This window comes from Heteronotia binoei, chromosome 11, assembly GCF_032191835.1.
Source record: "Heteronotia binoei isolate CCM8104 ecotype False Entrance Well chromosome 11, APGP_CSIRO_Hbin_v1, whole genome shotgun sequence".
Classification (NCBI taxonomy): Eukaryota; Metazoa; Chordata; class Lepidosauria; order Squamata; family Gekkonidae; genus Heteronotia; species Heteronotia binoei.
In genome coordinates, this window is record NC_083233.1 from 19,097,879 (window position 1) to 19,111,334 (window position 13,456).

General features: G+C 48.3%; 1 protein-coding gene across 1 annotated transcript in view; it reads left to right on the forward strand.

Moving 5' to 3' along the window:
• The window catches only part of LOC132578958 (sodium/hydrogen exchanger 2-like), a 53,920-nt gene that overhangs the window by 16,128 nt on the left and 24,336 nt on the right, over positions 1-13,456 (forward strand). Inside the window, exons 5-6 of the mRNA XM_060249116.1 lie at positions 1,505-1,701; positions 8,163-8,252. Of these exons, the coding sequence (XP_060105099.1) occupies positions 1,505-1,701; positions 8,163-8,252 (287 nt within the window). The remainder of the gene's footprint in view (positions 1-1,504; positions 1,702-8,162; positions 8,253-13,456) is intronic.

Sequence of the window (13,456 nt, forward strand, 5' to 3'; positions counted from 1 at the left end):
GCATGATGTGGATTCTAATTCTATTAATGTTTTTGTGCTTTGGGGTCAGGAAGGAATTTTCCTTCAGGCTGGATTGGCTTAGGGATCTTGGAGGCATTTTGCATTCCTCTGGACATAGAGCAGGGGTCACTGTGGGAGTTGGGGGAGTAGTTGTGAATGTCCTGCATTATGCAGGAGGTTGAGCTAGATGACCCCTGAGATCCCTTCCAGCTCTATGATAGGTTACGCTGGCAACTGCACATTTTTCATAGAGCACATTGTTAAACAGTTAGCATTTGTATCATAGGGGAGCACACCCAGTTCACTTGATACATCGAATGTATCTTTTCTTAGGGAGAAAGATTTATGGGCAGGGTTACCTCTAGGTCTCTTTCAACACTGGTAGATACATTGGGCTCCCCCATGACACAAATATGGGCTCCCCCACTCAAAATGATAACAAACTTGAGGCAGGGTTTCTTGGTAAGAACATAAGAGAAGCCATGTTGGATCAGGCCAGTGGCCCCTCCAGTTCAACACTTTGGTCGTTTTCGCACTCACCTCCAGCCGGCGCGACCCCCCTCTTCACCGCGCAGGATCTGCGCGGATTTCGCACTAAATGCCGCGGAGCAGCCGGAAGAGCCGGAAACTCCCGTCGCAAAAGCCACGCAAACGGAAACTGCTTTTTGGTGGTTTACGTTTGAGCGGCTTTTGCGCCGGGAGTTTCCGGCTCTTCCGGCTGCTCCGCGGCATTTAGTGCGAAATCCGCGCAGATCCTGCGCAGTGAAGAGGGGGGTCGCGCCGGCTGGAGGTGAGTGCGAAAACGACCTCTGTGACACACAGTGGCCAAAACCTAGGTGCCATCAGGAGGTCCACCAGCAGGGCCAGAACTCCAAATGTCCTCCAAGCCCCAAGAATACAGAACATCACTACCCCAGACATAGACCGATTTCCCACTATCCCTATGCTGCTCTCAAACTCCTCTTCTCTGAGGGGCTTCCATTGGATTTCACACTATCTGCCCCAGGGCTGCAACTCACTTAGCCTTTTTCACAGAAACTGGTTTTTAGAGGATCTTGTTTGCTGTGCGAAAGAGGCAGAGCGAGTTGCAGCCCCGGGGCAGATAGTGTGAAATCCCATAGAAGCCCCGTGGAGAAGAGGAGAGTGAGAGCGACATAAGGCTAGTGGAGAATCGGTCATAGTGTTTCATCTATACCCTGTGTCTTATCTTTGGAATGCACTCCCCCTTGTGGCTTGCCTGGCAACTCCCCTGTTTTGGAGCACCAAGCTAAAACAGTCTGATCTACACAGGTCTTTAACTGAAGTGTTATCCCCTCTGTTTTGTGAGGGCATAACCAGACATGCGTTGGGTTATGGTTTTGATATGATGTGATAACAATAAATAGTAAATGGAATATTTCTACATAGGAGATTGTTCCACAGTGGGGGTTATTTTGTCTTTAAACCTTCTGATTTAATTTCCTTTCATTCTCTGTGATTTGCTATCCCTCTTCCTTTCTTTCAGGTGTCCTTGTGCTGACTTTCATCATCAACAGATCACACATGAACACCGTGACCTCAAAGGACCAGTTCATTATCGCCTATGGCGGGCTGAGAGGTGCCATCTGCTTCTCTCTGGTTTTCCTGCTCCCCAACTTTCGAAGAAAGAAGCTCTTCATTGCAGCCACAACGGTGGTCATCCTCTTCACGGTGTTCATACAGGTAAATCCAGGTGAGAATTATTTCTCGCCTTTGGGTAGAGACTTTACTATTTTTTAAGAGGTTGAATCCAACCAGCTTTTTCACTCAGCCTCACCCAGTTCTCAATACTAAATCCCACATCCCCTGTGGCTTTGGTCCATGAAGGTTCCACAATTCTCAGTGCACCCATGTCAGGCACTTAAAGAAGTCCTTTTCCTTCATTCTTCACCAGCAGAAAAGCTGGTTGGAAACAGCCCAGTGCGCAGGCTTCTTTGAAGTGGAAGTACACCAAGTTTGTGGGAAAGTTGCAAATCCTGCAGAGTTGCCTCTCTCTGCTCCATCCCATCAATGAGCTATAGTATGAATCTCCTTTTTAAAAAAATGCCCACAACTACCACAAGCCTCCTGTTATTTGAAAATTGGCTTCCAGAATCACAGTTGGTGAGGTGGAAGACACATAGAAGCAGTAGCTGGAGAAGTGGGGTTCTGGTGGACCACCAGGATGGGTCAGTGTTTGCTGCCACCTCCAAGAGCACCCTGGCTGGGTCCCACTCCAGAACATTTGAACGCATTTGTGCATGACCATATCTGCACATGAGCACATGGCTACTAAAAATGTAAGGGAAAAAAAGAAACCCAAACTGCAGTAAGGGGATGGCACATGACAACTGGGTGAATGTGCTAAAGCATGCCCCCCATGCGATATATGGGTGCACTGCATGGGAGCGTCTGACTGGAATTTGGCGGCACAGTTTGGTGCGCCTCTGGTGCATGTGAAGCTGCCAGTCTGTACCCAGCCATAGAGTGGTCAGGACTCATAGAGCATCCTTCTCTTCCAGTTATCTGATCTTTTCCTTTGAAGTACAATGCTACTCTTAGAGGCAATTTCCACCTCTGTTTCTGGACACTCTCTCCTCTCTCTCTCACACACAAAGAGCCCCGTGGCGCAGAGTGGTAAAGCTGCAGTACGGCAGTCTGAACTCTCTGCTCATGATCTGAGTTCGATCCCCGGTGGAAGCTGGTTTCAGGTAGCTGGCTCAGGTTGACTTAGCCTTCCATCCTTCTGAGGTCGGTAAAATGAGGACCCAGCTTGCTGGGGGGAAAGCGTAGATGACTGGGGAAGGCAATGGCAAACCACCCTGTAAATAGTCCGCCGTGAAAACGTTGTGAAAGCAACGTCACCCCAGAGTCGGAAACGACTGGTGCTTGCACAGGGGACCTTTCCTTTCCTTCTGGACACTCTTTCCTCTCTCTCACACACACAAAGAAGGTGCATGATCTCTCCATCTTGCACCCTAGGGGCTGGACACACATCCAGCATCCAACACCATCTGGTTAGTTAGAATAGGTAATCTAGCCCTATCTCTACTTGCACTCTCCAGCATGTATTTCCTTTAATAGAAGTTGCTTATTAGCTTTAGATCTGATTACTGACTTGGTGTAACTTTGTAAGCCTGCTGCCGCACCTAGTCCCAGCTTTGCTGTGTTAAAGCCGTGAGCACTCTGCTACTGTCTTACGGAGTCCAGAGAATCCAACAATGCGCACCCCTCGTTTGACCTTCATTCCATTCCTGAGAGTCCTCCTGACCCTCAAGAACAATATTCAGGGAGATCAGTGGGCTGCAGGGAGGGTGGTGGTAGAATCTTGTGTTCCATTGACAGTAGTGCTTTGCAGAGGTGGACGTCCAGCAGGAGCTCCTTTATCAGGCCATGCCCCCAGATGTAGCCAATCCTCCAAGAGCTTACAAGGCTCTTATTTGTGAGCTCTTGGAGGATTGGCTACCTCAATGTGTGTGGCCTAATATGCAAAGGAGCTCCTGCTAGAATTCCACCCCTGGTGCTTTGCACAAGTGGTAAACTAGTCTGGATCTGACCCTTAATCCAGGAGGCGACAGAAGGGGCAGGCCGTGCCTATCAGCTCCTCCCCGGTTGCTGCTCTCTGTGGTGCTCCAAATGGCTGTATGCTGGGCTCATTTTGTAGCAGGAGCTCCTTTGCATATTAGGCCACGCACCCCTGATGTAGCCAGTCCTCCTGGAGTTTACAGGGCTCTTCTTACAGGCCGTGGGTGGCCTAATATGCAAAGGAGTTTCTGCTGCAAAAAAAAGCCCTGGCTACATGGGTTGCTTGGCCGGTGAACGAGCCTCGATTGGGAGCCGCTTGCCGCAGCTGCTCTGAGCAGCAGCAGGAGAAAAAGAAACTTTAAAAAATGGCTGTCGGGTTGACGGCACGATGTGGCCTCTGCAGAGCAGAGGTTTCCGGTGATTCCTAGAGAAGCATGACATCACTTCCGGGCTCTCCTGGAAGTGATGTCATGCTATCGCTGATGGCTGCCCCCCCCATGTCCCTGCTTTTCTAGTCTGGCATGGGATGCCAGGGTGGGCTTAGCAACCCTAACTGGGGGGTGAGGTGGAGTGGAGAACGCCCTCCCTTGTCAGTAACCACAATAAGGGGGAAATGGAGGTAAGAAGCGGAGTCCACAAGGCTCACAAATGAAGAAGCAGCCCTTGAAATGTGCTAAAGAAGACATTTATAGGGGGCTTTGTTGGGTGCTCGTTTACAAAAATTCCTAAATGGCTTCACCTTCTGTATACAATCTCTGTGTGAAAGCAGCACTTTCTGCTTCTTTGTTTTGCCAGCAACTTAAAAAAAAAAAAGAACTGGCCCTGTGATGAAGTGTACAGGAGGCTTTCACGCCAGAAATACATTTCAGGTTGCCGCTGGTGATCATGCGTGTGGCTTTGTGGAAAGAAACAAGATGTTTCTTTGCATTTTTGTGCCATCTGGTGGTTAAAAGGAGCCTAGCACGTGATAGCGGAGCAGTCTTGCACACTTCTTCATGACGTGATGATGACTTAGATATTTATGGCCTGATTTTCTCCCTGACAGGAGCCCAGAGCAGCTTACAACATTGTTCTCTCCATCCTCCATTTTATCCTGGAAACAACTCTGTGAGGTCGGTTAGGCAGAGAGTGTGTGACTGGCTCTATGGAGCTAATTGGACCCTGGGGGATTTTCCTACGTCCTGCCTTATAAGGTCATGGCAATGGCATCTTTTATTGTGCAGGATCCTTTTCAGAGCAGTGAGATCTTGTCTGTCCATTAATGACCTTGAAGATTGACTACTGTAAGTGGCTTTGTGTGGGGCTGCTCTTGAAGATTCCACAGCTCACCTCTTGAGGAATGTGGGGAGATGGAAATGCATCCAGCCAGTTTTATAATAATTGTCATAGTTTTCCGGAAGCCTTTGGGTCCAGTTCAAAATGGTAGCACTTACCTTGAAAGCCTCTGATGGCCTGAGTCCAACACAGCTTAGCAAGCTCCTCTTCCTCTATGCTCTCTGCTCAACTTATTCTCATCACGTGAAGTGCAATTGTTAACAGCCAGGAGCAGGGCCTTTACTGCAGTGGCACTACAGCTCTGTAACAACCTTTTAGGACCATAGCTCAGTGGTAGAGTATCTGCTTGGCATACAGCAGATCCCAGATTCAATCCCCAGCATCTCCAGTTAAAAGGACCAGGTGATGATAATGTGAAAGACTGCAACCTAAGACCCTGGAGACATGCTGCCAGTCAGAGCAGACAAGACTGAACCGGATGGGCCAGTGGTCTGGTTCGGTATAAGGCAGTTTCATTTGTGCATCTGCTCCTGTGGAGGTCTCAATCAGTTCCTCCATTATGTTTTTTCAAAAGTGCTGCTCAATCCATTTATTTGGGGCTGCTTTTCAAAGCAGATAGAAAGGCTCTCTTGAGGGGTTCTTGAGGGAGAGACAGTTTGGTGTAGTGGTTAAGTGCATGGACTATTACCTGGGAGATTTGATTCTCCACTCCTCCCCACTTGCAGCTGCTGGAGCGACCGTGGGTCAGTCATAATTCTGTCAGAAGCTGTTCTGCTCAAGAGCAGTTCTGGGAGAGCTCTCTCAGTCCCACCTGCCTCACAGGGTGTCTCTTGTGGGGAGGGGAAGGGAAAGGAGATTGTAAGCTGCTCTGAGACTCCTTTGAGTAGTGAAGGGCGGGGTATAAATCCAATCTCTTCTCCTTCTTGGGTGCGAAGTACTGAATTTGTGATCTGTTGCATGTGAATTGCTTATAGAGCATAAATATAGTGGCCAGGGCTTTTTTTGAGCAGGAACGCACAGGAACGCAGTTCCGGCTGGCTTGGTGTCAGGGGGTGTGGCCTAATATGCAAAGGAGTCCCTGCTGGGCTTTTTCTACAAAAAAGCTCCACTCAAAACACTGGTGACATCAGGGGGTGTGGCCTAACATGCAAATGAGTTCCTGCTGGACTTTTTCTACACAAAAAGCCCCAATAGTGGCAGACTAGTATCTAGTAAACTCATATCAGTGTCAGACTAGTAACTGGGAGACCCAGGTTCAAAACTTGCTGTGTGAACTTGGGCAAATCACTCACACTCAGCCTCACCTACCTCCCTTCTGCCCTGACCCAGGGTATGCCTTATGCAAGGATCAAGTAGTTGACTGGGGCTTCCGGCTTCTCCCTGTCAGGGTTGTTGTGAGGATAAAATAGAGGAGAGAACGATGTAAGCCACTTCGGGTGCCTCTGGTGGGGAAAGGCGGGGTAGACGTGAATTAATTTATCGTTCTGTGCTATGTATAACGATGGCTTTACTTGGTATGACAGGAACTGTATCAAATGAATGGATGTGATTCTTAAAACTATAGCACAAGACCCAGTGTGGTGGAGGAGTTAGACGATCAGGTTAGAATCCGGGAGCTCTGGTGAAATCCTCCAGAGGCTGGAAGTCATCTCATTCAGTCACTTTTTCTTAGCCTAACTTACTTTACAGTTGTGAGAAGAAAACAAAGTGACTGCAATTTATTAATTATTTTATTTCATGGGATTTCTTTCCTGCCCTCCCCTGCAAGCGGGGCCGGCTCACCCTCTAGGCAAGTTAGGCATTTGCCTAGGGTGCCAGGAGGGGAGGTGCCGAATTGGGCTCCCCCCCTCCTGGTACCAAGAGCCCTGTGGCACAGTGTGGTAAAGCTGCAGTACTGCAGTCGGAGCCCTCTGCTCACGACCTGAGTTTGATCCCTGCAAAAGCTAGTTCAGGTAGCCGGCTATCAGGCTGACTCAGCCTTCCATCCTTCCGAGGTCGGTAAAATGAGTACCCAGCTTGCTGGGGGGAAGTGTAGATGACTGAGGAAGGCAATGGCAAACCACCCCGTAAAAAGTCTGCTGTGAAAACGTGAAAGCAATGTCACCCCAGAGTCGAAAATGACTGGTGCTTGCACAGGGGACTACCTTTACCTTTTACCTCCTGGTACCCCAGACAAATGCCTAATTCGCTGACCCCCAGCACTCTCAATTCACCAGCCTCCCCTTACCTGGCCACTTTGACTCAGGCATTTCCGTAAAGTGTTCTCTTAAGAGAGCACACAATGTGACAGGGCTTCGCTCCCCCCTCCCTTCTGGAAGGAAGGGGGGGAGTGAAGCTTCATCATGTCGTGCTCTCTTTTAAGAGTACGCTTTACTGAGATGCCCGCTTCAAAGTGGCCAGGTAAGGGGGAGGCTGGCGTAGCTCCTCTGAGTGCACTGGGGTGAGTGGGCAGAAGGTGGCCCTCGGGCACACTTGGAGGAGCAATGCCAGCCTCCCCCTTACCCAGCTGCTTCAAAGCGAGCATCTCAATAAAGCATTCTCTTAAGAGAGCGCACGACGCAACAAGGCTTTGCTTCCCACTCCCTTCTGGAAGGGAGAGCGGAGCGAAGGCTCACCGCCTCGTGAGCTCTCTTAAGAGAATGCTTTATGGAAATGCTCGAGTCAAAGTGGCCGGGGAAAGGGGGAAGCTAGCATCGCACCTCTGAGCACGCCGGGGGAGGGGGGGCTAGCTGGAAGGGTTCAAATATGACAAGAAGGGAGGGCAGGGGGCAGGAGGGGGCATGGCATGTGAAGGGGGCACAGCATGGCAACTCTGCCTAGAGTGCCACGCACCCTACGGCCAGCCCTGCCTGCAAGGGGGCTCAGAGTTGAAACAGAACAATAAAACAGTTGCACATAAATTCAATAAATACAATCCAATGGTACACTTTCCATAAAATCCAATTTAAAACCCTAAAGCCAAACTGAAGTCAGAATTTAAGTTCAGGGCGCCCTGTGCTATTTGGAGGAAGGAACAGCAATCTATTACATGAAACCGGGAAGGAATTTTTCAAACAACTGCTTTGCGATGCATCTCACGTTTCCCCCTTCTTTGAACAATGTCCAGAACTAATTTTATACACAAAATCAAAGGTCAACAATTTTCTATTTTAAGATCCTTCCGCTGCTGGACTGACCAGTCTGTCTTGTTCTGATTCTCCTCACTTTCGGTGTTTTTGTTTTTCTGGTGATCGTGACGATTTTCTCGCATGGCCAAAAATGCAAGATGCATACGAAGTAGTTAGGCTTGCCATAAATTTGCTTTTTGAGTGGAAACGGGTACATTCTCCGTGGGTCGTTTATTTAATTCTTCTCTTGCACCACAGGGAATGACCATTCGTCCTCTCGTTAACATGCTAGCTGTCACCAGGAAACAAGAAAGTGCACCCACTGTGGGAGAACAAATTCATATCCGGGTAAGTGCTGATGTACTGAAGGAACACAGGCAGATGGCCTATAAATAAGTGTAATGCTCTAGAGATCAGCGATCCCCAACCTTTTTGGCTCCAAGGACTGGTTTTGTGGAAGACAATTTTTCCACGGTCTGGTGTTGGGGGGAGGGGGGATGGTTTCAGGATGATATAATTATGCACTTTATTTCTGTTAGTTTGGTGTAGCAGTTAAGTGTGCATAGGGCTCTTTTTCTAGAAGGAGCTCCTTTGCATATTAGGCCATGCCCCCCTGATGTAGCCAATCCTCCAAGAGCTTACGGAGTTCTTAGTACAGGGCCTACTGTAAGCTCCAGGAGGATTGGCTACAATCAGGGGATGTGGCCTAATATGCAAAGGAGCTCCTGCTAGATAAAGAGCAAACGGACTCTTATCTAGGAGAACCGGGTTTGATTCCCCACTCCTCCACTTGCAGCGGCTGGAATGGCCTTGAGTCAGCTGTAGCTCTTGTAGGAGTTGTCCTTGAAAAGGCAGCTTCTGGGCAGAGCTCTCTCAGCCCCAGCCACCTCACAGGGTGTCTGTTGTGGGGAAGGAAGGTAAAGGAGATTGTGAGCTGCTCTGAAGCTCTGAAATTTGGAGTGGAGGGCAGGATATAAATCTAATGTCTTCTTCTTATTATTATTACTACTACATTGTAATATACAATAAAATAATTAACAACTCACGGCCCGGTTGCTAACAGGCCATGGACTGGTACCGGTCCATGGCCTGAGGGTTGGAGACCCCTGCTCTAGATGACATCCTTGAAGCAGTTGTGGGAGGAGAAAATGTTGCTGGTCCCTAGATATTAATCCACATATATAGGGACATCTCCTGATCCATCATCAACCAGGCCTGGTGTACACAAATAGGTGAGCGAGGAGTTCGAATCTTATGAAGTAAGGGAGGACTATGCCACTTTGTGCTTCTGACAGGTCAGGAATGCCTTGTTAATGCTTCCCCATGTCAAATATTCTGTGCAAAAAATAATAATAATAGGATAGTGTATCAGGAAAAAGGTAGTCCAGTCCTCAGCTCATGGTCCTACTTGCTGTGCAGGTTTTTTTTATCCCCTCATGGCAGCATTCAAAAGTGGTATCCCCACCTGCAGTTTGAAATGGTATAGTTCAGGGGTGGTCAAACTGTGGCTTGGGAGCCACATGTGGCTCTTTCACACATATCGTGTGGCTCTCAAAGCTCTCATTGCCCTGTCGGCTGGCTTGGAGGAGGCATTTCTCTTTGGCTTTTCCAAACCAAGCCAGTAAATGCAGTAAAAGTTGCTTTCTTTCCACCTCTCTCTCCTTCCTCCCTCCCCATCTATTTTCCTTCCTTCCTTCCTTCCTTCCTTGCAGCTCTCAAACACCTGACATTCATGTCTTGCGCCTCTCAAATCCCTAAAGTTTATTCTATGTAGCTCTTACATTAAGCAAGTTTGGCCACCCTTGGTATATAGTCCATTCCACCCCTTCAAAGCTGGACCGCTTCAGTCTTCTGTTGCGTATGCGCACCGTAGATTGAACATTTTTGGCAGCTCCTGTTCTGTCCCTTTGCTTTAAAAGAATGCACTTGAACCATCTGACTTAAACCAGCAAATGTTTGGAATTCTTTTATAGCCTTTGTCAAAAGATAGGCCTGGAGCATATGTCACTTCTTTCTCCTTTGTTTCCCACCAGTGCCCTCGCTAGCTTAAGTTCTTCGTATCATCCCAAGTCTTTCAGGGGGAAACTAGCTGATACGAGATAGGCTGCTTCTATTCAGCATAGCTCATTTGGGAAAAGAAAAAAGCCCTTTAAAAGGCCAAAAGGGGATGAAGAAATGTGGAGCTTAGCTCTGCCATTCTGAAGGGGGAACAGAGCTCTGTCCACCTCCGTGAAGTGGCTGTGGGTGGAGTATCCAGGTGGAAGCGTCACCTGCAGCCATCTTGCAGCTCCTTCTTTGAACCAGATCAAAGGAGGTTTTTCTTTGATCTGATTTAAAGAGGAAAGTCCAGGGAAGCCCATGGGTCATGGCTGGGATGACACCAACATTCCGTGCAGGGCTTTTTTTGTAGCAGGAGCTCCTTTGCATATTAGGCCACACACCCCTGATGCAGCCAATCCTCCTAGAGGTTACAGTAGGCCCTGTACTAAGAGCCCTGTAAGCTCCAGGAGGATTGGCTATTTTGGTGGTGGTGGTGGTGGGTGTAGCCTAATAGGCAAAGGAGTTCCTGCTATTAAAAAGCCCTGATTATGTGGATGTTTTAGGGATGCCAGCCTTCAGGCGGCCCCCCAGAATTACAGCTCATCACCAGACTACAGAGGTCGGTACCCCTGGAGAAAATGGATGCTTTGGCAGGACCGGATCTACGTGTTTTTTGAGGGGGTGGCAACATTTTAAAATGACATCCCCTTATGGACCCATTCTATCTTATGGGCCCATAGAATAGAATGGACTCCATACCCAATTTGGCGATTCCCCCCCTCCGGCAGCGCCCGGGACAAGCACCCCCTCTGCTCCCCCCTAGACCCGGCCCTGTGCTTTCGAGGGTGCGTTCTGGGGCACTGTACCCCCACTGAGGTCCCTGTCCTCCCCAGGCTCCATCCCCAAATCTCTAGGACTTTCTCGACCAGGAGTTGGTGATCTTACCGTCCTCCGTCCCCACTAACAGCCAGAAAGGATCTGGCAATCCTAGGATGCTACTATTTGGCCCTGTTCACACAGCGTGTTGAGTCCGTGTTAAACTGACCCGGTTCTGTTCCGAATATCTTTGTTCCGGATATTATCGATCAGACGGCCATACTGCAATGCGAATCACTCCGCAGTGAAACCATCTTCTGCCATCCACACGACGGCACCATGCAGGTTTTTTTCTTCCACTATTATGTGCATGCACGCATTATGCGCATGCACATAGGTTAAAATATTATGTGGTTATGCAGTTATGCGCATATAAATAAATAGTAAAAAAACACATGGCGACCGTAAGCCGGATGTCTGAGGCTCCTTTTGCTCTGGGGCAGCCTTCAGACATCCGGAAGTTGGTTAATATTGCAGCAGAACTATTCAGACGGAGAAAACTACAAAGCGAAACCGGAGAACTCAAAAAGCACCGCAAAGGAGCAGGTAACAAAATAATCTGGTTCCGAGAAGGGTTTTTTTTGGGGGGGCTACCAGGAGATAATACCGGGAGGCAGATGTTGCTGTCTGATCAGCCACTTTAAATCCGGAAGGAAGTATCTGATTATACTGTGCGTCTGAACAGGGCCTTTAAGTCAGGGGCTTTCTGTAATCCATGCAGGGGAAAATCCCCATGTGGAAACAGTAGGGCTTTTTTCAGAAAAAGGTCCACCAGGAGCTCATTTGCATGTTAGGCCACACCCCCTGGCTCCAAGCCAGCTGGAACTGAGTTCCTGTGCGTTCCTGCTCAAAAAAAGCCCTGGAATGCAGCCATAAACATAACTAACACAGAAAATATCCTCTTCTGTACTAAAACATCAATGACGATTTTCTGATGGCTTCAGCCCCTTTTATCACAGCCACTGAAGTGGTCAGAGATGGGGAAATCCTCTGTGTCATACCGTCAGGACCTCTAAGTTTGCTTGTTAAGGAGGGGAGGGATAGAACTAGACCAGTGGCTGTCGTTTTTTCAGTTGCAATTATGTCTGTACTCTTAAGATATAGTTCCAACCCAGCACCCAGGAGCCAGTTTGATATTGAGTGCTAGCATGATGTAATGCAGGCCCCCGAGCAATTGGCTGTCATCTGCTTCCTTCTTCCTATATCTTGCATCCTTCTGCATAACAGCTTGCTTTGCCAACCTTGCTCAGGAGCTACAGAACAAAACCTTTATTTTCTTCATTGGCTGAGACTCCTCCCTTAGGGAGGAATAGCTTGCTTTGCCAGACTCTCTCAATCGCACAGCAGAGCTTCTGAGCCAAGCCTCTCTTTCTTCTATTGACTCTTCCCCCGCGCCCTGCTCCCCAGTCCCTGGGGAAGGAAGAAAAGAGCCAGAGCTTTCTTTGCCCAGTCCCCTGGATCCCATGGGACAGATACAAAGAAAGCACCTTTAAGACCAATGAGTTTTAACGTTTTAAGCATGTTTTAAGTTTTTAAAAATATAGTTGTGTTTGTGTTCTTTATAAAATTTATATCTCTGCTACATAATCTTAAATAGGTACACACATGTAGGCCTCAGATTCAGTGGGAGCTTACAGGGGCGCAGTTCCTGAACCTTTCTGGGAGTTCCACCTCCTCCTTCGGAGAGTTCCACCTCCTTGTCCATAGAATAGTAGGTGCAGCTGCATAACAATCCCTGGATTAGCTCCACCACCACCTATCTTTCTACAAAAGATAGGTTCAGGGTGGTGAGAACCAGAGAGGATTGTGAGGAACTCCAAAGGGATCTGTTGAGGCTGGGTGAGTGGGCGTCAACGTGGCAGATGCGGTTCAATGTGGCCAAGTGCAAAGTAATGCACATTGGGGCCAAGAATCCCACCTACAAATACAAGTTGATGGGGTGTGAACTGGCAGAGACTGACCAAGAGAGAGATCTTGGGGTCGTGGTAGATAACTCACTGAAAATGTCAAGACAGTGTGCGTTTGCAATAAAAAAGGCCAACGCCATGCTGGGAATTATTAGGAAGGGAATGGAAAACAAATCAGCCAGTATCATAATGCCCCTGTATAAATCGATGGTGTGGTCTCATTTGGAGTACTGTGTGCAGTTCTGTTCGCCGCACCTCAAAAAGGATATTATAGCATTGGAGAAAGTCCAGAAAAGGGCAACTAGAATGATTAAAGGGCTGGAACACTTTCCCTTTAAGAAAGGTTGAAACGCTTGGGGCTCTTTAGCTTGGAGAATTGTCGACTGCGGGGTGACATGATAGAGGTTTACAAGATAATGCATGGAATGGAGAAAGTAGAGAAAGAAGTACTTTTCTCCCTTTCTCACAATACAAGAACTCGTGGGCATTCGATGAAATTGCTGAGCAGACAGGTTAAAACGGATAAAAGGAAGTACTTCTTCACCCAAAGGGTGATTAACATGTGGAATTCACTGCCACAGGAGGTGGTGGCAGCCACAAGTATAGCCGCCTTCAAGAGGGGGTTAGATAAAAATATGGAGCAGAGGTCCATCAGTGGCCATTAGCCACAGTGTGTGTGTGTGTTTTGGCCAGTGTGTGACACAGAGTGTTGGACTGGATGGGCCATTG